At 44.1% G+C, this 27,068-nt stretch overlaps 1 protein-coding gene across 1 annotated transcript; it reads left to right on the top strand.

The window, feature by feature from the left end:
* The first annotated feature begins 7,241 nt into the window (after positions 1–7,241).
* On the top strand, positions 7,242–18,527 carry LOC100830549 (nucleolar complex protein 3 homolog). Its single transcript, XM_003557672.4, is given in 13 exon segments — positions 7,242–7,803; positions 8,914–9,101; positions 9,637–9,845; positions 9,924–10,026; positions 10,244–10,407; positions 11,765–11,903; positions 12,010–12,171; positions 12,247–12,383; positions 12,532–12,846; positions 13,345–13,484; positions 17,645–17,742; positions 17,830–18,297; positions 18,299–18,527. Coding segments are annotated over 13 exon segments (2,514 nt in total). The 5' UTR covers positions 7,242–7,460; the 3' UTR covers positions 18,347–18,527.
* The last annotated feature ends 8,541 nt before the right edge of the window (positions 18,528–27,068 follow it).

The raw sequence follows: 27,068 nt of genomic DNA, 5'->3' as shown, positions 1-27,068 counted from the left end.
CTTCACAGTCACACAGTTCGCTCTCCGAGAAAACTATACAATCAAGCAACATACACATACATAAAACACACCACACAAGCAAAAAATATGTATGCTATGATGCAATGCAATCATGTGACATGAGTTTTGGTTTATTTTATTTGGGTGATCTACTGAACCAAAGCATAAAATAAATTAAGCATATGCAATTAGGGTTTTTAAATAAATTGCAATGCCTACGGTTTAAACCCTAAAATGAGGTTTTATTAGCATCGGCCAAATAGATTAATTCAAAACATTTATTTCTCTGTCCCATTGGACAGAGGACATTAAAACAAAATTTTGGGCACAGGTTTCATTCAAAAAGGACTTCTAAATAATTAGTTATGATTTAAATGGTACAAACCCTAATCTGTAATTTGAATGTGATTCAAATATTCAAATTTGAATTTGGACAGTGCCAAAAGATTCTACACTTTCTAAGAATTCCAAAAAGGTGTGGATCATTAAATTTGGCCAAAGAGACTTAAAGTTATGACCATTTGAAGTTACAGGGGCCTATCAGCAAAAGTGCCTTTTATTATTTCCGGGGGGATTAAAATTACATTTTTATTTTATAAAACCGGGCGCCACGTGTCGCAATCTCATTGGTGCATACCGGTTCGGTTAAATGAAAAAAAAATCGGGATCTAATCTGGACCATTGATCACGATCGGACGGACGAGGGGCTAGGGTGTCTTACCGGGCGGCGCCGGCTGCCGGAGTTGGAGGAGACGGCGGCGCGGGCACGGGCGGGGCCGCGCGGGGGCGCTCCGGTGACGTGGGCGCGACGGGGAAGACACGGGGAGGCGCGGCGCGGCACGGCAGAGACGGGGGTGCGGTCGGCGGCGCTCGGGGACGGCGCGGTCGGCGCCTAGGACGAAGACGGGCGGCGGCGCTTTCCTTCGGGGGCGCGGCTCCGGCGAAGGATTCCGGCGGCCTGGCGGCGTGCGAGCGAGGGAAAACGGGGGGGAAAAGAAGAGGGGGTCACGGGGGGTTATATAGACGTGCTCGGGCGTGAAAATGGAAGGCCGGAGGAGGAGATTGCGGCGGCGGGCGCGCGGGGACGGCGGCCAGAAATCGCGCGCGTGACCGACGGCGCTTTCCTTCGGGGAAGACGCAGCTGACAGGTGGACCCCACCTGTCAGCGACTGCGGGCGCGCGCGCGCGGACCGGGCGGTCTGGGCCGGTCGGGCGCGGTTGGACTGGGCCGGTTCGCCCCATTTTGGCCGGGCCGGTCCGGTTTACCTTTTTTTTTTCTTTTAGGCCTTTTCTTTTTCTGTTTTTCCCATTTCTTTGATATCTTTTGTGTTTGAACTCCAAATTGGTCCAAACAAATTCCAGAAAATTTGTAAAATCATGTTCTACCAAGATACAACTTTTAGAAGTAGTTTCTCTTCAAAATAAAATATGTAAAAATACATTTGCCCTATAAATGCCTTTAGGGCCATATATCTGTTTAAATAAAATACTTTTTCAACTCCAAACAATTATCCAAAAATTATGGGATAGCTCATATGTGCACTAAACCCCTTTTATATATAAACTTTAATGGTTTGAAGATCCAAAGCTCAAATGGGTGTAAACCCTAGGGTTTAAAATGAAATAAAGAATCTTTCCAAAGCCTTTTGAGATTCAAAATTTGAATTAAAATATGAAATTGTGGCATGATGTTTATGAATGCAATGCTCATGTAAAGGTTTGAAATTTTGGGACGTTACACAAATGCACACCAGTTAGGCTCTAGAGTTGGTTCTCTCTCACTTTTTGGGTAGGCTTTATGTGGATGTAAGATGTTTTTTTGTGTATGTGAAAAGCGATTCACCCATTACCTTTCCATGTGGACTCCCTCTTAATAGTACGGAGTTCCTATGACTCAATAACCGAAAAAGCCGCTAAAACTCCACTACTCTTCATTTTCCAACTTGAGGACATCGAATCGTTTTGCACCATTTGATATCAAATCTGAAATACTTAACGCACGATTAGTCCACAACACACGTTGTCATCACCACCAAAATTAACTACGAGAGAAATGCCCTTTCAAATACGCCTCCATGTAGAGAAAACGTACTCCGCGGAAGAAAAAAAAAACAAATAAAGAAATTGCTTTTTTGGGTTTCTAAATCGCCAGAAAATCAAATAAGGCAAATAAAATATCAAACGGCATCGAAAAAATTCCAAAAAATTCCAGGAATGCTTTTTATTAACTGTTTAGAACGCAAGAAAAGTAATTTTCTCATGGAATAAAATATTTCAAATAAGTTTTTAGTGCATATGAACGTCAAATAAATTCCAAATAAATCCAGAAAAATATATCTACGTTCCAATAAATTACCAAATGGGTATGTAACACAAAATAAAGCGCAAGTGTTGGAAAAACCATTTAATAGAGTTTAACGCTATACCAAGAACATGCATACTTTTGAAAATGGTTTCTCAACTATAGGATTAGGAAAGTCACGTTATTCCCACTGTTGAATAAATGTCGGAAAATCATCTTCACGCGAGGATGTCATGTTACCCTCTTCTCTTTATTTGATCATTTCATTAGGAAATGAAAAGAGTAAACCAAAATAATTATCTATCATAGGTGAACTATTAAATTTGTTTTCCAACTACATACTTGGAAAAGTCATATTATTCCCTCATTTATCATTTAATAAATGTTGAGGAAACTTCTGAACTGATTCGAAAATTCCAATGATGCTCTCGAATGGTCATGGCATTCAAATTGGAAATTTGTGATACCATAAATCCTTTATAGGAATCCCAAAAAGGAATAGGATTCATTTCGGTTCTTGAAATCCATACAACAACATAAGATGCAAAAATGGATCCAACTTAAATACTTTTGAATTGGTAAAAATCTTTCAACCATGTGATATAATTTGGATAGTCATATTAATCCACTCTTTTGTTATAAAATTCAAACATGGTGAGAAAAATTCAAACAAGTCCCAAAAAATTTAAAATCCTCAAAAATTCTCAACCAGAATATGTTCAAATCAAACAAATTAGATAAAATAATTAATATTAATTAACATTTGAAAATGGGAAAATTTTGGGATGTCACAGAGCTGCGCCGTCGGTCGACGAGGAACCATACTAGATCTCAAGCACATAGAGGATTTTACCCAGGTTCGGGCCGCCGAAGCGTAATACCCTACGTCCCGCTTGTATGGATTCTTTCTTGGTTTGAAGTGGCTACACTGTCCCCGGGGGCTCCTAACTACTGTATTATGTTCTCCTTCTTCCTACTGTCCGAGCTATGGCCTCCAGCCAACCTAAGCTATCTATTATACAAAGCCATCGGTCCTCCTTTTATACTGCAAAGGGGATACCACAGCTTGGGCATGCTACCTCAACATGTCTCAAGCGAGACGGTGGGCAGTGCAGTCGTCGGAGCCTTTCCTCCACGTGCCCTCCTTCACTCTACGCCAATGGGACTGGTTCTCCCGCCCAGTCAGCCTTGAGCGGTCAGTGCGGGTCTTGTCTTGTCAATGAACAGGAAGATTCCTTGTCTGTATGCGCTTGGCGTGGCATCTACTCCTGCAAAGCTGCTGCTCGGACGCAGGCAGGAGGTGCCACGCGTCATCTTCACCCTGCACACACGCAACTCTCCTCCTCGGGGCGAGCCCCCGAGAGGGTACATCAAGCCTCCGGGGGTGAGCCCGCGGGAGCAGGTGGTACCCTGGGCTTGGCCGCTCCTACACACAACCCCTCGGGAGGGAAGCCCCTGGGGCACAAACCTCTAGCCTCGTTGGGGTTCGACTCCCTGTGGCGTCACGCAGGCCCACCCAAACCTCGGAGGAACTATGCCATGGTGGGGTGCGGTACCACCGGGTCGTATCTTGTCTCTCCAGCAGCAGTTGGAGGCCAATAGAGGCTCCCCTCCCCCTGCTGCCTATCTCTCCCGGGGGTCGTTCTTCCCCCGGGTGCAACTTGGCTAACCCTCGCGGGAGCAAGCATCAACCGGTACCCCAGGTACCGGTGGTGCGACATCAGCCCCCGGGCGCAACGCGTCAACTACATCCTCGGGGACGTGTAGGCTCAGTAAACCACCGCCTGGCTTCCGAGGGAGCTTGGCCCTGGTTGGCGAGCTGCGCACCCATTGGCCACATGGGCCCCCCTTTCATGCCTGCATTTCGCTGCAAAACAGCTGTCCACCGCACTTTGGACAACACCGTTATTGTAATTCTCTCGGTTTACCTTACTCTGCACAAACATTTCAGAATTTCATCAAAAACGGAACGCCCAAACAAGAGAACAACTCATGTATGCATGCCCACATGATCATGTATGTAAGCTCATGCACTTCACCTCCAATGTTTAGGCCGAAATTCGAACGAAACCAAACGAATCCTCAACCAAAGCCAACAACTCCATTTAAAATAAACTCCTACTGTCATGTGTGCGTTCGTGGACACTGGGAGTGCGAACGCCCCCTTTTCGTTTAGGTAGAGTGGGCGTGGGGAGAGTGCTCCGAGCCTCATCGGTAAGGACTTCGACTCCAGCAATTTCCCAGGTTCGGGCCACCCGAAGGTGTAATACCCTATGTCCTGCTTTGAGTGTATAGATGGTGGTGGTTGGCACAAGGAGAGGTTACAATGAGTGGCTGGAGCGGCAAGCTCGTACCTAAACTACAGCGGCCCGGGGAGGAGGGAGAAGCAGACGCTGCTCGTCTCCGGCGGTCGGAATACCAACTCTTCTCCAACCCGAACAGCTATGCCTGGTTTTTCCTGATTCCAACCTCCCTTGAGTGGAAGCCTTGGGCCTCCTTTTATAGTTCAAGGGGTCACCATAGTGGTGAACTTAGGGCACACGACATGCGTGCTGCTACAGGGGAACATCTCCGCTACAAGACGAATATGAAGCTGTCCGCCTGCACTGTGGCTCATCTGCAAAGTGATCTGCACCCTGCCGAGGGCACATATAAGCTTTCGGCCCTGTTTGGGCCGAAACGGTGATAGTCTTGGCGCAGCGTGGAAGCTGGCCGGTCAAAAGGTAAAAGGGGACCTGCTACGCCCGCCTGCCGTCCTCGCCTGCGATCGTCACACCGAAGTCGCACAGTCTCGAGGACGCCCTTTAAACGGGAAGATTCGTACCAGCCCAGACTCGTGGGCGCCAAAGTAGCCGCTCAGGACCGGCTGAGGTAAGTAGTGACGCATTCCCTCCCCGGGTGCCAGACCAGGCACCCCGCCCGGCGCCTTTTGGCCCCGGGCCCAAGGGAGGAGAGAACGGTCACAAGTCTCCCGGAAAGACAAAAGCCGTCTATAAGCGAAAAATGGATAAAACTGGATCAAGCAAACAAATAGTTGTATGACATGCGAGTTCACGGGCTAACAAGTGGAATTACAACTGCTTAAAAGGCACCACGCGCCACTTGCAGGAAAGTAAAACAAACGGAGGGAGCAAGATAACTTAGCGGGAGGGGCGTAGCTGGAGCATCCCTGACGTCTTCATCCCCGGCGTCTTAATCCTCGGCAACTGGCTCATCGCTTGGGCCTTGCCCTGCATCCACATCACCATCTCGTCCAAAACACCATGAACTGCCTCCCTGTGGGTCTGTGCTTCTTCTTCGTCTGACCAGGTGTCAAAGACAGACTCGAAGGGGAAGTCGGGGTGGGCGAGGTGGACTCGGGGGAGAATCTGTCTGGCAACTTGTTGGGCGGCGACGCCCACTTGCCGGTCACCAACGGCTCGGACGCAGCTCTCAAGGCCGTGTAGCAGACCAACGAAATCTGCAAAGAACGAGGTAAAGCTGCTGAAGTTTGCCCCGTCAAATGACGCTGCCGGGACGTTGAGCGGCAGAAGCGCTTCGACTGCCGAGTCGGCCAGCTTCTTCAACCTTGCCGTCTCGCCCTCCTCATGAGACCGCAAGTCGTTGCTCTTCGACCGAGCTTCCTGGGACTCAAGCTTGTACCCGCGACACTTGTCCTTCAGCTGAGTGATCTTGGACGCCTTCTCCATGTTGTCCTCGTCAATCTGCTGAAGTTCGCCCCGCGCCCGTCTAGTTCACTCTGGAGGGCCGAGTTAGCTTCCCGGGCAGCCTTGAGTGTCCGCATACAAGGGCATAATCATATGAATCTGGATCCAGACCACCACATGGTTCAGGATCGTTGCTGGAACAATCATTGCACCATCATAGGGTTTCATCATGAGTGCACGCTTTCGGAACAGCCACCACCCTTCCTCCATGATCAGCTTCCAGTCACCCAAGCAGAAAGCCTACAGGATGAATAGGTTCGGCTCCAACTCGCGCATAGAAACTTCACATGCCGTCCCCCCTGCAGGATACATGGTAGAGACGAACGTAGACTTGCTAATGATTTCCTTGCGAGCACCTTCGCCACAGCCATCCACTTGACCGATGGAAGGCTGCGCCGATCTTCTTTCCACAACACCACGTCGTCCAGTTCAGCCTCATGAAGCTTCAGGTTCTTCAGAAGATTAATCAAACATCTGTGGCTAGGGATCAGAAAAAACACACGCCCTTATGTTTTTTTAGAACCACGTGTAATTTTATTCAAACTCGACCTACAGGTACATTGCTTTGGATTAAAAATCCACAAAATTACAAAGTAACTCTATAACTAAGGATTGTATTGAAGTCTTTCAAAGAAATCTTCTCCATGGTATAAATCTTTACAACATGAAGTACTGGAAAGGTTTCAGTAAAGATATTGCAATCAAATTGGAGCAGCCACATTGCTACTTGAACACTTGCACGAACTCAGAAAGGCCCTTGAGTCATCCATAAAAAAAGATGAGAAGTCATGAACATTGAACGTACTTGGAGCAGGAATGATCCCTTGAAGGTATAGGTCGTCGAACCATAAAATCTTCATCGAAACACCAAAAAGAACTCCAGAGCCACAAAAGATCGTGCCAATAAGAATAGTAGAGCACAGTAATGAAAACTCATCAGATCCGTATAAACGGTCATTTATTCTCAACGACGCCGCATCCTCCACCATAGCATTATCGACGAAGAACACACACTTAAAAAACTATACCATTCTTGATGCGTCTAATTGGATCTGATGTTCCCCCACCTCGCAGCACCAAAATAGGGGCCGAGGCGAGGGGAACCGGCAAATCTTCTGGCGTCACAACGTAACCGTCTTCCCAGAACAAGCTTTGCACGCGCCAGGGAGATGGGCTTTTCCCGGACAGGAGAGGTAGTACAAGTAAGAAGATGGGCTTGTTCGGGCCTGGAGTGCTCGGCGTGCGCAGTCCAGCACCTAAACCTAGAACCATCAATAGCTGACCCCATAAACCCTTTCTTCCACCGCCGCCGTCGCCCAACGCCCCAACCCCAGCAGCCTCCCTCCAACTCCAACGACCTTCAACGAGCCCCTCCTCCCTCTACTGCGAAACATAGGAGGTTGGTCTAGGCTGCAGGAAGCACAGCCCAGTCTAGTTTAGCGTCGTATTCCATGGGGGGGAAGAAGAAGAACAAGGTCATCCCCGCGCCGCCGCTGCCGCCTGAAGTCGACGACGATGAGGTCCTGGTCTCTGACGAGGATGTCGATTTCGTCGAGGAAAATAGGGACCACATCCACTTGATCACGGGGATCGACAAGAACTCCCTCAACGAAGTCGTCAACAAGCTCGCCGCCGCCCGCGAGGAGGACAAGCTCGAGCGCCTCTACGAGGAGCGCGAACGAAAGAGGAAGGCGGCCGAAGCCCTGAAACCCAGGAACGACGATGATCTGGAGGTGGACCGCGTCGACGCGCTCCCTGTCAAGACGCTGCAGGGGGAGCTAGTTTACAAAACCGGTAAAACATTGCACGACTCTCACTCGACTTCTATTTCATTTTCGGCTAGAGAACGACGAGAGCCGATTGACTTAGTCTAATTCTGAATCCGGTGTAGGACAGTAGGAGCACTGCTAGCTGCACAAGGCTTTGGAGAAAATGCTGAACCGCATAGCAAATGACAAATCTTTTTCGTTTGTAGTTGCTAGTCCTAAGTTTGATTTTCACAGTCGGTAGGAACATACTACTGTAGTTGCTTGGCACAACCTATATAAGCAGAGGAAGAAAATAACGAGTTCCCTAGAAATGTACCATTGATGACTTGCATTATTTTCTTCCTCTGCTTATATAGGTTGTGCCAAGCAACTACAGTAGTATTATTCCCATTGTTCTTGGTCCATGACTTAATAAGGTTTTATATGTGATCATAATCATATTGTTATGGGTCCATGGCAATAAGGTCTTTACCTCAACCTGTGAACTCTGGGTCATTTTTTGGCATCGCCTAAAGTACTAAAGATGTTGTGCACTCACAATCAACTTCTCCACTGGTAGGGTCTAGTTTGCCTTTTTGGTAGGGTTTGCGTGCTTTCCATACGGGAGGGGCAGTGTATAAAATCTCTACATGCACCGTAAAGGTCTTTCTGTGTTCCGGTGTTTCCATTTACAGAGCATGGATTCAATGCATGGTGCTGACCAAAATAGTCAGGTAGGGATTAAAGTTCTTCATGCAAATTGCATTAGTCACGGTGGAAGGGGTCAGAACAATTCAGAATCCGCTGATTTGATAGGAAAGAGCTAAATCTTTATAATATTGTGGTTATTTTTATCCAGATATTATCTTGTTAAAGGAGTGAAGACAGGAGTCTGTATGATACTGGAACTGCTGATTTTTGGATACCTCCAACTATTACCCTAGAAGTAAAAGATTGTGATAAAACCTTGTCCATTAAGACAGAAAGCAAGTAAAAAACATAAAGAAAGTTTGTGCAATGTAACGGAACAGATAGAGTCACAGGTGTGAAGAAGTTATCTGCAAATATGGCTAGCATTGCCGTCATCTATGTTTAGATGTAATTATGAATTACTATTAGTACCCTACTTGCTTAATATTCATCTGATGACATGCAGCCAAGAGAGTAAGGTCTGAAGATAAAGATAATGGTGTTGAATCCAAATCTGAAGACAATGGTGCTGATCCCAAGCAAAGGTTCCAAAAAGAACGTAAGGGGAGATCCAACAAAAAGGAAGATGGTAAAATGCAGCATGTGCAACCTCCAGTTAAAGTTGCGAAGGAAAAACTGCACACCGTAGTGCTGGTATTACTTCTGTTCTTTTTACATGTCTGAAAATCATTTTCTCAAATGACCTTTGGTGCATTTTAGTCCGTGCTACTGTTGGCAGTACGTTGTTAAAATGCATGGATGCAAATTACTTGGCTGGCCATGTTTGATTGTATATATCTAATTGTTATAGAAAGTGTCAACATATGGGAGGATAGCTAAAGTAATAGTCTCATGACCGTGCTAATTTCATGGCGCATTGACTTCGTTTTGACATAACAGACTGAATGCTAGAACACGATTAAGTGAGAAATGTTGAGCCATATGAAAACCAATGCAGAATCAGCAATTCTGCACAGAATATAGGTGTGAATATTCATATTTATAGTCTATACACACCAGAATAATGATGACTGAGAAGTTAAATTATTGATTGTCAAATACGAGATCATTTAAAATGGAATTTTACTCACATTCAGCTCGTTTTTCTTAAGCAACCTTTTAGATTGTATGTAAAATGGTTATATTTTTCCGTAGCAAATGGTGATATTTCCTAAATTCTGATTGGCAGGAAGAGGTGAAGGAAGAACTTTCTGCTGAGGAATTGTTTGAGAAAAAGAAGGCTAAGCTTGCTGAAATAGGGATGGCCATGCTTGAAGATCCTGAATCAAACATTAGATCTCTGAATGATTTGCTAATTATGTGCAACGATGCAGACCAAAAGGTTGTTAAACTTGGTCTAATGTCCTTGCTTGCTGTCTTTAGGGACATAATTCCAAGGTACATTTCAGTTCATTTTTACTGTTACCCACAGCTACAGTATTCCAAAGTGTTTTATCTAATGATCTTCTTCTGCAGTTATCGGATTAGGCAGCTGACAGAAAAAGAACTTGCCGTAGAAGTTTCCAAAGAAGTGAAGAAGACAAGATATTATGAATACACACTTATTCGCTCATACAAGGTTATTGTGAATCTCTGCTTCATACCCTTCATACCAAGTGTCAAAAAGTCATGATCATGTAATTTGATAATGAACAAAGTTTCTGTGGCTCTATTAGATGGTTTAATTTTCTCATGCTGATACTTATTTGCCTGTGACTCTGTAACCTTTAATTTGATGGTCAAGATATTTCTGATTGCTGAAGTTGGTTTTCCTTTCCATTTCTGTGCATTTTCAGGCATACCTTCAGAAATTGATATCATTGGAGAAGCAACCCTATTTTTATCATGTGGCTGTTCGTTGCATGTGTAGTTTATTAGATGCTGCTCCACACTTTAACTTCCGTGAAAGTTTACTGGCTAGTGTGATAAAAAATTTAAGCTCCTCGAATAATGTAGCAAGGTAGATATATCCTTCATCTGTATTTACTTATGTCAAATCATATCTGTCCATTATATAATGTTATAATGATTCAACTATGTAGCTGAGTTCTGTATAAGTTACAACATCTCCATTACTGATGGCAACTGGCTATTCCCCACATGGGATGACTTCGCACACTATTTAGTGAACAAATGCAACTTTCCTATGTTAGTTCCACCCCGTCCTCACAGGGCATAGGGGACCATAGCTATCCTTGAATTCCATTTAATCCATTTCGTAAGTTTATCGAATGATAAATATAAACATGTAAATCTTATTTATACATAAGACTTTAGCACAACACTAAAGGAGATATTCTTAAGGTTTGATGCAAATATACACGACTGAAGGCCCAAAAAAAACACCCATGTTTAATACAATTTGATCTACCAATTTGCACCATCATAATTCATAAGTAAATATTGTGGGTATATTTGAGTAAGGGAGGCATCCTGTATCCATATAGGGTGGTGACAACTTCTCCTACAACCAAACCCTAGTAAAATGAGTTTCCATGGGACGGGGCCCAATTGTCACTGCTGCATTGAACTATCTATTCTTTGTTGATAATGCATCAAACAATTGGACCACAGAACTGGGGAAGTGGAGTAAAATACTCTGGTCCTCCATTGGCCCTAATTTCGTTGCAATTTGATCATTTCCTTCGGAACTGAAAAGAGTTGCGGAAACTAATTCGGTCAGTATGTATTCTGACTCATTTACTGCAGTTCATGTCCAAAGGAGCATATGAATCTGAATTCAAGTCAACAGGACAAATTGTCACTGGCTCATCGAACTGTTACCTTGCTTTGCTGATAACGCGTTAAACGATTGCACCATGTAACTGGGGAGCAGAGTAGCATGGTCCTCCAATGGCCCAAATTTCATTTGCAGTTTGATCATTTTCTTAAAACTGAAAAAAGTTGAGAAAACTAATTTTCTCAGTACTTATTGCTTACTCATTTTACTGATTTTTTTAGTAATGGTGAGTAAATTGAAGTAGTTCATGTGCAAATGAGCATATGAATTTGAATTCAAGTCAATTCATGTAGTACAGTCAATTTATTGATTTTTGAAGTCCAAAATTCAAGTGTCCTGGCTCTTTGCACGCTTTCTCACAAACGGATTAGAAGTATATTATTGTTTTTGAAGTTGGATAAACCATTGCTTCATCTTGTATTCTGGTGTCTACAATACATATGACTTGTGACTCGTATAGTACTAATTTACCAGATCAGAAAAAAGTATGTTAAAAAAATTTCATAGATCCAATGTCACACATTCCATTAAAACTTCGTCAACGCCTAACATGAATAATTTTCCTACTAACCTGTAGGAAACTATGTTGTGAAGCGATAAGATCTCTGTTTAGAACTGAGGGAAAACATCGTGGTGAGGCAACTATTGAAGCAGTAAGATTGATAGCAGCTCATGTCAAGCTCAATGATTGCCAGCTCCATCCTGATAGCATTGAGGTATGTCTAAGTACCATCTTCCTTGTACGTGATCGAATTGGATTGGCAGTGTGTGCCTTTTATGGATTCAAACCACTTGTTGGCCATGGCTACATTTTTCTGTTAGGTCTGCCTGTCTTTGAAGTTCGATGAAGATCTTGGAAAAGATGAGAGCAAGCAAGAAAGAGTAAAACCAAAGAAGAATAAACGATATCAGAATCGGGATGTCACAAAACCGAGTGATAAGAAGAAAATCAGAAAGGAACTACTTTCCAAGGCTAGAGAAGAGGTAACGCCAGATGTTGCATAATATCTTGTAGCATGACCATGGGTTCGTATAAAGGGTGGAATTATCTTTTTACAGGTTCATGCAGATCTTAGAGCTGTTTCTTTTACTCTTGATCCAAAGGAGAGGAAAATGATACAAAGGGAAACACTGTCGGCTCTTTTTGAAACTTATTTTCGGATTTTGAAGCATAGCTTGAGCACTTCAAATTCAAGGTCTGTGCATTATGTCCCTGAGTTTATTGACCACAAAGAATCTGTAGCTGGTCTTGTTGTCTGAATTCACTTAGTCCTGAAATCTCACTTTTATTTTGGCATGAAGTTACACTCCTGTTGATGATGATTGTCATGTCAATGATTTCAGGTACAAGGCCACAAGTGTTTCCCCTGGTGGCTCGCACCCTTTACTTGCTCCATGCTTGGAGGGCTTAGGAAAATTCTCACATTTAATTGATTTGGATTTCATGAGTGAACTTATTACTTGCCTTAAGAAGCTTTCTGGGTATACAGATCAACAAGATGAAATTTCCCAGGATAATGGACTCTCTGTGTCAGAACGTCTACAATGCTGCATAGTTGCTTTTAAAGTCTGGAGGAGCAATCTTGAGGCTTTGAATGTAGACCTGCAGGATTTCTTTGTGCAGCTTTATAACCTTATACTGGAGTATCGACCTGACAGGTTTGGACTATTCATATGGTAGATGGTTGTGATGAAGAAATATCTTCTCTTGTTCTTTGTTCTGTACCTTTAGATAACTTCAGAAGTCATTTAGTTAAACATGATCGTCTGGGGTAAATGACAGTACACTATCATTATGTCTACTTTACACTTCTTTCGACCAGTGGTATCAATCATGGTAACAATGCATTTTATCGTAGAAAGAAAGCATAAAAGAAAGGAAAAACACTGGATTTTATCATGTGTTTTCTTCCTAAAACTGATTGTAGACTAGGGAGTAATAGTTTTTATTTATTTAACGTGGACGCAGTTATATCATATATAAATTGTAGGTGTATAGTTTGTTTTGCTTCCTCCATTCATCTCTGTTGTGCTACTTCAAAATGATTTAAATTTAATAAATTTTGAACAAGTAAATTTATTATTGTATTTTAAAGGTAGCAATATTTTGAACTGTCCATGCCATGAGAAGTATATGACTTGATGTATTGCATCCAGAGATAATGGTGAGGTATTGGCCGATGCTCTGAAAACTCTGCTGTGGGAAGGCAAGCAGCAGGATATGCTAAGAGCAGCTGCTTTCATTAAACGCCTGGCCACATTTGCTCTGTCATTTGGCTCGGCCGAAGCCATTGCAGGTTTGGATTTATCATTCTGCAATCTGATTTTGGGATACTATTTTGCAGCGATCCATGTGTTGAGTATGCAATCTTGTGTATCAGCATCATGGAGTAATTCATGATAAGATAGTAAGCAACCCATATATTCCTTGTTTGGTTAGGCTTTACTCACCTATTTATGTGCTTTTGGCTTTGGCTTTGGACTTGATATTGTTAGATGATGGTATAAGAAAAAAGCCAATGCCACCAAAATTAACATGTGAAAGTTGTCAGTAACTATATATATCTTACTACTGATGAAATAAAGTTAACAATCAGTTTAGCAAGGATTTGTTCAATGTGGGTGGTAATTGTAGCAGCTCTTTTGTATCATTTCCCATAGTAACCTCGATATAGGTCCAACAACTTAAGCATTACATTCTTTCATAAAGATGTTTTGAAAAAAAATCAATGAGACACCATAGAGAATTCCAGTGAGATGTATCAATAATGCCTACTCACCTTTTTTTGTCATGGTTCCAGAAGCGGTAAGCGTTAACCGATCGGTGAGGCTCCGATTAGAGGAACTCACGCTTAAGTGTGATTAAGTGATGCTTAAGCGTTTGTACGGACAGCTCAAAATGTAGAATTTCTGGCGCACATAAGCCAAAATTCTGTGTGTTTTTCTATCATACATCCTAAGCATGTAATCCAGGAAGAAAGAATGTGGATCAATACCTTGATATGTGTCGGTTTTGCTCCTTTTTCTTGATCTCCAAGTGTACATGCACATAGAGCAGAAATATTAGCAAGCAAAGTAGTAAATACCGAAATAACTAGCTTTGCAAATATGAATTATAAGACCCACACAACATATTACATAACATAACAACTTAACAAGTCATAGTCTCACACAACATTACAAGACATAAAAGGTTCAAAGTTCCATAGTGGCAATGTGGCAAAGGCGCAAAGTCCCAAACTCCCACGCAACATAACAAAACACACGTGACATAACAAATAGCATTATGCCATCATCTCTCTATGCTCAATAGTCATCATCATCCTCATACTCAATGTCATCATCAACCATCTCCTCTTCCTCGGACTCGAACTCCTCTTCCTCAAGATCTCTCACTCTTGCGCTTCTACGAGGTTGGAGTTGCTCTTGTGCACCCATTGCTTCTCCCAGCACATCATAAGGTATCCTCGTAGCAGGATGCACACCTTGATCTCCATCCTCCTTATCTCTAAAGACAACAATGCATGATCATCTCCTCCTTCAAAGAGCCATCCTTGTATTGAATTGTACAGCATCAGTGCTTAGAAGAGAATCTGCTTTCTTCTTATCCTTCAACCTTTGTCTCTTGGACAGCATCCTTGTATTGAATTGTATGTAGACCATGTTGTTGAGGCGATCCGTTGTTAGTCTATTTCTTCTTTTGGTGTGAATCTACAAGTAAAAAAGAAATAGTTAGAAGTTGAGAGAGTATGAAGTAAGAATGCAATTTGAGAGAGTAGGGTGGGTTATTAAGTAGTTTACCATTTCATAGATGCTCCAATTTCTTTCACAACCGGAAGAGCTAGAACTCAATGATAAGATCCTGATAGCCATCAGTTGCAACAAAGGAACCTCTGTTCCATAGAGCTTCCACCATCCAACTGAGAAATAGACCAAATGAACAATTAGAAAACAGCAAGGAGCAGCAGCAGCTTACCAGCATTGCAGTCCTCCCTTTGACATGAAGTTGCAAGCTTCTTCTTGAAAGGTCCTTACATACTTTCGTACTTGCCTTCCTCCACATTGACCACAGAACGAAGATCCTCAGTATCATCTCAAAAGTATTGCTCCGCGCATTCCATGAAGGCTACGGTCATGCTTGGATCATCAAATATTTCTTTGTAAAAGTTTTTGTCACATAGCCTTTCTGCTGCTTGTAATTATCAACTCAGATGGAATGTAAAGGTCCGTTCTCTTGTTTTAAAAGCAGGACCAGCTTATGGATGCTCCTTTAGTTTCCCTGTCCAGCATCATACTTTGTGGTACTTCTACACAAGTATACGACTGATCCATCTTTGTTGCAGCCATGTTTGCACTGCATTTGTGCTGTCTATATACTCACAATTAACATTATTGACGAATGAAATTATTACACAGTACAGAAAATTTATTATACACCTTGAAGTATGAACTCTAGGATGAGTACCTTGAAGTTAACATTTGTGTTGTCTATAGAACTGTCTGGAGCAAGAGTGACAGTCTTACAAAGATCTCTCAAAGTATTTCTTTCCTTCTGAAAATAGCAAACATATGTCGGGACCTGGTGGTGAAGAATCGAATCGTACAAACAATTTAATTTAGTATACAAACAAGAATCTAAAGTTAATATTTTAGCCTTTCTGTTTCTTCACATCAGATGACTCGCCATCTAATACAAACCTAGCATAAGGCCCTCTTGGATTCATAGGAAATGTGGAGGAAAAGTATAGGGATGGGAAATTTTCCTTTGGTGGCACAATTCACTCATTTGATTCAAAGGAATTGGGTAAAGGGAAATTGGAGGAAAAATTCCTCTGATCTTTGTTTCAAAGGAAAAACGTACTCCCTCCGGCCGGAATTACTTGTTACCTATTTAGTACTCCCTCTGATCCTAAATTCTTGACTCAAATTTGCCCAAATATGGATGTATCTATTCTTAAAAGCGTCTAGATACGTGTAATATTTCGACAACAATTTAGGATTGGAGGGAGTAAAACTTTGTGCTAAATCTGAGACAAGTAATTTTGGCCAGAGGCAGTAGAAATTTAACAATCCACTCATACCTCGTTTTTTAATTCCTACGCACACAAAACAAGACAAGAGTGTTCATTGGTATAATAACATTCTAATTATACTAATCTATTTGGTTTGACTTTAATTTGACTTTGTTTAGTAGAATTCTTGTGTTTTTCCTATTCCTGTGAATCAAACACCCATGTTTACAAAATTCCTGTGTTTTTGAATCCTATGTTTTACACATGCTTTCCTATCCAATTCCTATATTTTTCCTGTTCCTGCGTTTTCCGAATCCTGTGAATCAAAGGGCCCCTAAAAGTTCACCAGTTATCCATGTCAGTGGCTATATGCGAGAACTCAATAGGAACAGAGTGAATCAGTAGACTTGCATAGGTTTCATTCTAGCTTAAACGACTTCACGTATTGGTTCACCATGACTTGCAAATGGCTGTAGCTCAAAGTCATAAAAGTTCATTCTAATTAAATTGCTAGTACATCTATTTATTTATTTTTGAACTCGAATTGTTAGTCTTACATCTAACTACGGAGGCCCATTGTCAGCAGCACCGATAGATTGCTTCTGCAAGAGATTTAGCGGAAGCCCATCTTATTATAACGCCAATACAATATAGATTGTTGAGGCCATTAAGCAGTTGCCAGAGTGTGGCTGGTCGGTGCCAGCTCTGCTGGGACCACGCAAGCGCCAGATTCACTCGAGTAGCGCAAGGGATTGAGGCCGGACTGCAGGCTACCCTGTGGCCCCATGCCGGCGTTATCATGGCCCCCCTAGGACAGTGCTTGGTCTTGGTGTGGTGGATCAGGAGATGGTGTCGGTGCACGGAGCGGCCATGGCGGCGCGGGGATTCGGGGCTTGCTCGTCGACGCCGGTATCCTGGGGTACGGCGGAGAATGGTGGTGGTGCTGCGATTGGAGGCGCTGGGGTTGCTCGCGTGAGGTAGGGATGACGTATTGGCCTGAGGAGGTGGGAAACCAATCGGGGAGAGATGTGTTTTTTTCGCGCCGGTGCAGTGCGGTGGCATCGGTGTAATTTTGCTGAAAAGACCTATGTGTGGAAAGATGAGATTGTAAGCCTAATTGGTATTCCACGATATCAACAATCATATCATATCATATCACACTACGGGCGTCCGTCATCACCACCAGTTGTAATTTAGCAGATAATAAAGATGTTTTACAACATGAGAAATCCACACTAAGTAAAGCATCCGTGGTTCTTCGTGGATAGTTGTTACAACTAAGGATGCAAGCGGCATCCCGCATATGCCCTGCTTCTATTTCAATTTCCAAATCTTTAAAAGCAGGACATATGTGGGATCCCACTTGCATCCTAGTTAGAAGCACTTGTTTCCAAAGGGTCATTTGTTCTATTGGTGTAATGATTTACATGTAACTATTGTTTCAGCATTGATCACACTGAAGCATCTTCTCCAGAAGAATAGCAAGTGCCGAAACATGCTGGAAAATGATGCTGGCGGTGGTTCCCTGTCTAGTTTAGTTGCGGTATATATCTACCCTATTTTTCTGTTTTTCATCATGTAAAGTTTGAATTTATCTGAGTATTGATGTCGATTCTTGTCTTTTGCTTAGAAATATGAGCCGGAGGCTAAAGATCCTTATCTGAGTGGTGCACTAGCTTCAGTGCTTTGGGAGCTTAGCCTTCTGCAGAAGCATCATGATAAAACAGTTTCTGCGATGGCTTCAAACATCCTGAGCATGGCGAATCTGCATGCTACCCAGAACCCAGTTCAACTCTCTAGTGCAAATCCTCTGGAAGCATACAATGAATTGTCTGTACTTCAGGAATTATCAAAACCAGCTAACAAGGTGTCATCGCTGAAGTGCAGAAGGAAGCGACGGGCCAAGGAGTTCGTTGCTCTAAGCCCCGATGTGCTTGAGAAGGCAGATTGCTCATTGAGCGATGGAGAACTCAAAGAGAAGTTACGGAGTCATTTTGCGGTACTACGAGGCATCTCAAAGAACGAGAGGTTGAGGATTGACTTGAACCATACGTTGTCATCCATTAACCTGTACAAGGAATACAAGAGGCTGAAAAAGCAAAGCAAAAAAATCGAAGACTGGTAGGAAAAAGGCTGCAAGGGCTTAAGTCGTGTTGAGTTCTTGGGTTTTTGTTTCCCAAACCAGCAATCAAATGTATGCGGCAATTTTGGCGTGGTGTTGCTACACTGGTTTGTTAATGCATACTTGGTTCCTGTCGACACATTTGCAGTTCGTGTGCATAAACAAACATGATGATTTTGCATAGAATGCTTCTGTTTTGATGTGCTTGTCCCTTGTGTTATACTTAGTATTTTTCTATTAACGAAGAACGAAAGTCCGTCTTTAAATGCAGACGTCAAATTCACCAAATTCGCCGCAGCTCGGTTATCTCGTTTCTATTTGTAAACAACAATTATTTTCTCATCGTGTGCGCTCAATCCGTCCAGGCGTCCAGCCGTCCAGGCTGATAGTCCGCCTGGCAGGAAAATCTTTCAGCCCCGACCCTTGAGCCGGACCTGCTCTTTGTTTACCCTTCCTCCATCTTTGGCCGCAGTGTCTCGCGCCGACGCCCCTTGACCCGGACTCCTTGTGCCCGTCGAAATCCTTCCCTACTGCGCTGCTGCCTTCCTCTCGGCCCGCGTGGCGCCAAGTGCTCCCGTTGGTACTGTCGCCCAGCCCGCCGCCGCCGCCGCCTCTCACCGTGCCGCCTCCAAGTTGTCCGGCTGACGCTTTCGCCACTAAATATTAGGGGAAGCCCATCTGCTGAAGCCATGGCAGTGCGCTTGAACTCAACTCAAACGATGGAATCTTCCTCCCCTCCTAGCCGCCCAGGTATCTCCTCTCTCCTCCGTAATCTATTTCATTAGCACATCATGTGTTTGATAAAAGGCTTCTCACAATGGATAATTTAATCTGTTTACCATGCCTTCTTTACGGTGCTTTACAGAGATGCATAATTTGTAATCTGCTTACTGTATTACGTGGTTGAGGCAAGGCTCATGATGCCAACTTTTTTTTTCCTTCTGAAGAAATCTAAGTACCTTTATATTTGCGCAGGGACCAGGGAAAGATACTGATTTGAAGGTATCTTACTTGGTTTGTTCAAATCATACTTGGTTTGTTCAGCTTTTAGCCAATATCAATGTATATTCTTTTACTACTTAGTATTTCACTAATACTAAATAACTTTCAATCCGAAAGGGGAAAGATTTCTCGCCCTAACAGCGTGCCACTTCAGCAGCTGCCCATGTATTTTGTATTTTCTCAACAGTGCACGTTTTTTGGGGTGGCCCGCTGTCATTGTCCTTGCCCGGGGAGGCCCTCCGATTCTTGGTTTGCCCATTCTTTCGCGTGCCTGGGGGCAGCCTCGTGCTCTTTCCGCGTTGATCTCGCGTACGCGTTTCCCTTGGCCGCATTTGCCTATATAAAGGGCCAGTTGCCGTAACATCCCAATTTTTACAAACTTTTCATCATGCATTTGCATTCATAAGCATCATGCCACCTATGCATTTTTAGCCATTTTCAAAACTTTGTTTTCGAATTTTGAATCCCTTTTCAAAGTCTTCCTTATTTTAAAATCTTGATTTTCATCTCCCTTTTGCAAATTGGATTTTCAACCCAACAGGGTTTTGATCATAAAAGGGTTTATTGCATAAATGAGCTACCCCATAATTTTTAGTATTTAAATTGGAGTTGAAAAACTAATTTACTTTATTTGTTATAAAGCCCTAAAGGCAATTATACAAGCAAACTTATTTTTAAATAGTTTATTTTGGAGTAAATCAAGTCCCAGAGGCTAAAGCATTTGAGGATTTAATTATACAAATTTTCTGGAATTTATTTGGTTTGATTTGGAGTTCAAAATAAAAAGTTATAAAAGAAAACAGAAAAAGAAAAAGACGAAGAAGAAGAAGAAGAAGAAGAAGAAGAAGAAGAAAAGAAGAAACCAAACCGGCCCGGCCAAATGGGCCGAACCGGCCCAACTTACCTCCCCCGCGCACCCGAGCCAGGCCGCAGCCCAGCCCCCACGCGCGTGCCTGAGGCTGACAGGCAGGGCCCACCTGTTAGATCCTTCTTCCCCGAAGGAAAGCTCCCCCCCCGAATCTTGCCCGCGCGTCCCGGTCGTCGATCCCGCACGCCATCTCCGCGCGCCGTCTCCTCCGTCCTCCCCGAAGCTTTCCATCCGCGTCATTATAAAGGCTGAACTCCCCTCGGCATTTCCCCCCTCTCGCCCGACTCTTTCCATGCCCACGGTGCCCAATTTGCTCGCTGGAGTCCGCCACGTCGCCGCTCTTTTTTGGTCACCGCCCTCAAGCTGATGGGTGCTAATCGCCCCTACTTCGCGCTTTCACTTCCCCTCTTCTTTGCGCACATTTCGACGCGCTCCTTTTCTCGTTTTGAACACCGCAGCCTCCCCGTCGTCGACGACCCGAAGCACCGCCGCCGCCATCGTCTTCTCTTCTTCCTAGGCGTCGCCACAGTCGCCCTCGAGGAGAACCGCCGCCACCCTCGTCTTCGTCTCGCGGAGCTGCAACTTCCCCAAGTTACCCCGAGCCTGAGGACCCCCGAAGCGCCAGCGCCGCCACCCCCGAGCCGTCGCCGCCGCTCGCCGGAACCCTAGCCGCCGGAGGTGAGCCCGAAGCCCCCCTGACCGTTAGATCTCGGCCAATGGTCGAGATTAGATCAACCCGATAGAAGGGGTATCCTTCGATCTGGGCCGTCCATTTGTTTTAAGTTTAGATCCGCCGGCTCGCGTTTTAACTTAACCCGAACCGGTACCAGCCAATCACAGGCCGCCACATGTCACGCCCTTTTTAATAAAACTTTTCCACGGCCGAATTATTTGGTAGTTTTGCAGAAAAATCCCTAGAATTTCAAACACTCATATCTTTCAAACCGTTTGGCCAAATTTAGTGTTCTACACCTTTTTGAAATCCGCTCGGCTTGCAGAATCTTTTGGCATAGTTTAAATTTAAATTTGAATAATCTAAACCCATTCAAATTGCAGAAAGGCTTTTGATGCCATTTAATTCATATCTTTTGTTTTAAAAATCCTTTTTGCATGGAACCAACTCTCAAAATTATGTTTTGATGTCCTCTGTCCAGTAGGACCAGAGGAGTAATATTTCAAATTATTTTATTGTTGGTTTCTTATAAAACCTGGTTCTATGCTTTTAAAACCTTATTTTAGAACCTTGTTTTTTTAAACTCGTGTAAGAAACTTTTATTGCTAAATCGTTTCAGATCAGAGACTAAAAACATGTGAGTCATGCAAAACTGAAATCCCTTTTGCATTGCATCATGGCAGATGTTTTGCTTATTTGTGGTTTGTTTATGTATGTTTTTATTGCTACGTTTAATTTAATGGAGAGCGAACCTACCAACGCCAACAACTATCAAGGCAAGTTTCACTTTGATCATAAATACCCATTACATTTCTTATTTTAAATACTTATGCACTAGTGTTGTGTAGTTTGCATTGACAGGGATATTATTCATATCTATGCTAGCTATATTTTGTCCTAGAGTAGGGTACCTGTGCCATTACCTTTCCACCAATTGCCATCGTAAGTAGCTGAAAGCTATGCTATGTTAGTATACGTGGGAAGGAATCACAAATTACCATGAAACTGATACTGTGGAGTATTTTGGAAACCTGGCAAAAACAACTTTAAGGAATTATCTTGGGTGGGCTGCTTTGAGCTTTTGAGATGTTATGCGGCGTCAGGTCCATTTCTATGGGTCCCTCTGAGTCGTCTCTCTGTGGATTCGGGGAGCGCTTGCGTCGCAAATGTGGAATGCCACCCGGGGTATCCAGAGACTGGACTAGTTTTCTGTTTAGTAGCTTCCACTACAGCCACATGGTAATATGGGCTCTACCAAGATTGAGTAAGTCGAATGAACCCGGATCCGAGGGATTGTGATGATGTAGAATGTGTAGGTGGGAGCGCGGGTCCCTCAGGTGGTCTAGGGGATTATGTTCTGAAAGTCTTGTAATCGATGACGTTGCTACTCTACCCTGAGGACAGCAAGAGATTAACACATCGGTTTCTTGTCGGGAATGTGTACAATCTCTCGAGAGTGTCAAACTAAGGACTTAGCCGTGTCCCCGGTTACGGACAATTATGAGCAACTAGATTTGGGGGCTGTAAGGAAGGTCTCACTCATTCTAATTTTTTAATAAAATGAATGGTTTGAACTTGGAATAGGAGCATTGATGTGTCTACTCAATGTCCATAGATTAATAGGAGCATCGGTGTTTCTACCCGGTGTCCATTAGTTAACATTATGGTAACATTCAATTGTAGTAGGGTAAATTATGTTATGCTTCCACGCAAAATGCCTGAGCTCCACCTTGCCATATACTGCATGTACCTTGTTAGGTCTGTTATAATTAACTGGTGAAACTTGCCAATACATTCAATGTATTGACCACGTAGGGGCTGCAATTAAACAATGCAGGTCGGTCAGACGATGAGTGAGGTTCGTCGTTGTTTTAGGGTCACGAGCCTACATTCCAACATGCTCTCGCTGCGATGTTGATGTGGCCCTCGCTTTTCTATTTGCTTTCCGCTGCCAAACTTTAAGTTATTTTTGAGCTAACCCGAGGGGTTATGCAAGTTGTAAGTACTATGAGTACTGGATTAAGACGTTGTAATAAAGTTTGTATGACCTTTGCATCTTGATATTTCATCATGAAACCGTGTGTGCTAGTGAGTCGATGCAGGGACTAGCACTGTAAGCACAGAGATCATACCCTATAAGGGGATGGTCGCTTCAGATGGTATCAGAGCATTGTATGGCTTCAAAGGAAGGCTATATGGTTCTTTTGCATAAAAGAGATTTTATTTGAAATACAACCATATTTTTTATGAAAGCGGTTTTTCATCAAGGATGACTCCCCGGGAAGGGCGAACCTGAGAAGCCTCCTACCCCCGAGACAATAGTCAAGGTAGTTACGAGAAGACACTCATTGACAAGACCATTAGATGAGAGATCGAGAGCTCTGACACCATTGATAACGTCAAGGCCAAGATTCAGGATAAGAAGGACAACCAACGCAATAGCTACCCGGGAAGCCTCGTCCCGGCAAGGTAACAGCTCGCTGCCCCTGCAAGCGGCCCGGCAACGGTACTGGGGTGCTTCCCGGTTACCGGATCTTGGGCTTGTAGGTAGGGCCAGCGGAATAATGAAGACAGCAGAGGCAGTGCATTTAATGCACCGCCAGGAGTCACGTCGGCGAGTCTAATCTTGCTCAGCAAGGCTACAACGCACCTCCAGGAGTCACATCGGCGAGTCTAATCTTGCTCAGCAAGGCTACAACGGCTACCCTACGGCTCAAGGGATGAGGGGCACAGAAATAAAAATCCCTAAAACAGAAATAAAAATCGCAGTCTCAAGTTATTTCTTGAGCATCACTCCCACCGGGAGGCAAAAACAACAACAGAAGACAAATTTACTCACATGCTGACTCGGAGCAGGAGTCGTCGCCTAAGGAATAGTCGACTCATCTGGTCGACTCCCTCTGCCTGCTTCTGGAGGATTAGTTTTTGCGGCTCCTTTAGGCTGAGCCGCCTTTTCCTTAGTCGGCTGGTCTGGCCCTCTCGAGTCCTGACCAGTCGATTCGGTCTCGGGAGCCTTTTTGCCCTCGACTGAGCCACCAGTATGGCTGAACAAGAATTTTTAGAGGTTCAATAAAATCTCTAGAATACTGCAATAGGATCCCCAAAGTGCTCACCTGCGATGGTCGAATCGAGCAAGAAGGCCAAAATGACGAGCCGCAACAGGCCCGTCGGACTTAGTTCTTTTAAACGCAGGTGCGGACACCGATGGCTCGATATTCAGGTCCCTCGTGCCTGTTGGTCGGGTCTGTACCGGCGGGTTATCATCTTCTCTGCAGCGCTTCTTTGCCGGTGGAGAAACGCTGCTTGGCTCATTGTCGGGTCCCTGGAATCAAAAGTATAATCAGAAACAATTCATGTCAAGACGACAAGGTTTGTCAGAAGCCTCGATGATTACCTTTTCCCGGGGCCTGTCGGGTCCATAGGGAGCCACTGGAGGGTCAATCTCGCATGGCTCTAACTCACCCAAGTGAGTGAGCCGCCGAACTCGTCGACACACTTCAGTAGAACGAAATTCCACGGTACTAATCCGGGTCGGGTCACGAACCCCTTGATATGCCCACATGGGATGAGCACGAGCTTGCAGAGGTTGGATTCTTCTCCAGATAAAAGCAGCAATAAGGTGAATTCCTGTCACCTTCAGCTGAGGAGTCTCCATGAGAGACAAGACTTGGGCCATCAGTCTCGGCCTATTCGCCCTCTGTTCCACCCAACTTATGACTCCAGGCCGTCGTCTTCTTCACCGAAGTTGTCGCAGAGAATTCAGGGAGACTGAAGCCACGCCCTTTGGCCGGCACATCCATGACATAAAACAACCTTGATTTCCATCGAGAAAGTGATTCCCTCGCTCGGAGGTTGAAGAATTTGGCATCTGCCTGAGTTTTGATGTCCACACATCCAATCACGTCCTTGCCCTGGCGTTGGATTATGAAGATCCTCTTCCAAAGACCCAGGTGTGGGTTTATACCAAAAAAGCATTCACATGGCGTCACAAAGCACGCGATGTGAAGATAGGAGTTTGGGGAAAGATTATGAAGTTGGAGCCCATAGGCCAAAAGCAGGCTACGAAGGAAATGATGGACCGGGAATGCTAAGCCGCGGGTGATGAAATCGTAATGCACTACTCGCTCTCCATGCATGGGGCGAGGGATTACCTCTTCACTGGGAAAACGCACATGCCCAGGCCACGGGGACAACAACCCTTCTTCTTGCATGCCGGCAACCCTCTCGCGATCCACGGAGGACAACAACCAAGCTTCTGCGCTCTTCTTGCTCTTCCCCATTTTACTGGGTCGAAAGATGTTCTTGTCAGGGAACACGAAGGGTTTTTGGCTATGGAAGCTAAAACCTGGGGCGTCTGAGCTCTGGTTGCGGGGAGGAAGAAGGGTTAAACTAATTTACCCTACCTCCGTTTTTATGTTTACTTTGGCAAAAAATCCGGGACGCATGATCTCGTTCATGGCCACGTGTTCCGCATCACCCGGAATATGAATCGGCAAGGATGAAAATAACTTCTTACTTCGTGGGCGCGAGAACCAATGAGATCATCATTGTGTCTCGTTTACTGCACGAAGTGTGATCGTTTCTCCACTGACGCACGCCTACAGTGTGCCTAGCTGTCAGGCTAGGCTGTGCACCCAGTCACATCGGCTACCAAACGGCTCTTCACCTCCAACAGGTACGTCATCAATGACGAAGTCTGACTCAAATATCATGACTCGAAACTATCTTTCATACAGGGTGGTGCAGTTCACCATAAAAATGTTGAGACTCGTCTTGAGTCTCGATTATGAATACTAGGACTCTCATTCAAGTCGCTAACTAACCAGCTGTTGCTTTATACTGGCTAAAAACTTCATACAGTCAGCTATTGTTTATTCTTTACTTACAATGGTAAAAACAGGGTAATGACCCTAACACAAAACAGTCGATTTCATATAGTCGAATCAATTGAGTCGCACCAGCTGTGTCAACTCGGTTGTTTATGCTCATTCGCATAACAGTAAGCCTCTTGGATTTCGTCCAAAGAGCCTGGAGCCGCACCAACTGTGCTGCTCTAATAAACCCATGCTCATTGCATGAAGATAAGCCTCATGGATCATTCCATCGAGCCTGAAATCGTACCAGCTGCGTTATTTCAGCAAACCCATGCTCATTGCATGAAGATAAGACCCGAAAGTTCTTTATCGGGCCTGGAATCGTACCAGCTACGTTATTCCAGTCCAATCCATACTCACTGTATGAAGGTAAGTCCTAAAAATTAGGCATGGATATGCATCGACTGCATCCCTCCAGTAAATATTCTTACTTAAGGGTCGCTCCCTACAACCATGTTCATTACATGAAGACAAGATCCGTAGGCTTCTTATGGGGCCTGGAAACGTACCAGCTGCGTATTTCCAGTACATATAATCTTGACAAACGAGTCGAGTATTTAAAAACTAGAATTCGACTCTATAAGACCCTAGCAGGCTAAGTCGAAATTTGCCAGTCGCCAGGTTCGAGCCCGGGGACTCGAATGCTGATGAAAACTAGTGTTGTCTTCGCTCTAGAGCGATTAACTGGACTCGACTTCTCGAGTATCTGGGCACATTAAGCATATATCCCAATGACTCCTACTCATCGCATTGATCCGCTATCAAAATCATATTGTGAAACTGTTACTTAACATACAAACACTAAAGCATCAGCTCAGACATTCTTTGAGTCGAAAATACTTCTCATTCGAAGTACAAGTCGATGAAACTTTAAGTCTGCAGCACTATGCAGATGGCTCAACAGCAAACTGGGTTCATTCTTTACGGGAAAAGTCCCTAGCCAAGTCTTCGACTCAACCAGGCACTTGGGGGCTACTGACGTGGTTAGACTAACCACGTACTCGACTCGAGCTGAAGCGATCCTCCCCCTTACTAGGGTTCGATCTCTGTGTTTACTGTGCTAGTCCCTGGATCGACTCACTAGCTCACACAGTTTCATGATGAAATATACAGAAACAAAGGTCAAGTACTTTATTGCATCGCATCATCCAGAATTTAAATAGTACTTACAACCTCGCATGATCTCTTGGGCCAGCATAAAACCAATACTGTTTCATCATCATAAAACAATGTTTCAAAACTGCAGCGAAAAAGGGTAGAACAAAAGGGCCTCAACTACTCCACGGTGAGAGCATGTTGGAATGTAAACACATGACCCACAACATAACGA

The sequence above is a fragment of the Brachypodium distachyon genome, chromosome 1 (genome assembly GCF_000005505.3).
Source record: "Brachypodium distachyon strain Bd21 chromosome 1, Brachypodium_distachyon_v3.0, whole genome shotgun sequence".
Taxonomy (NCBI): Eukaryota; Viridiplantae; Streptophyta; class Magnoliopsida; order Poales; family Poaceae; genus Brachypodium; species Brachypodium distachyon.
Note: the sequence above shows the minus strand (reverse complement) of the source record. Positions and strands in the feature narration are given on the sequence as shown.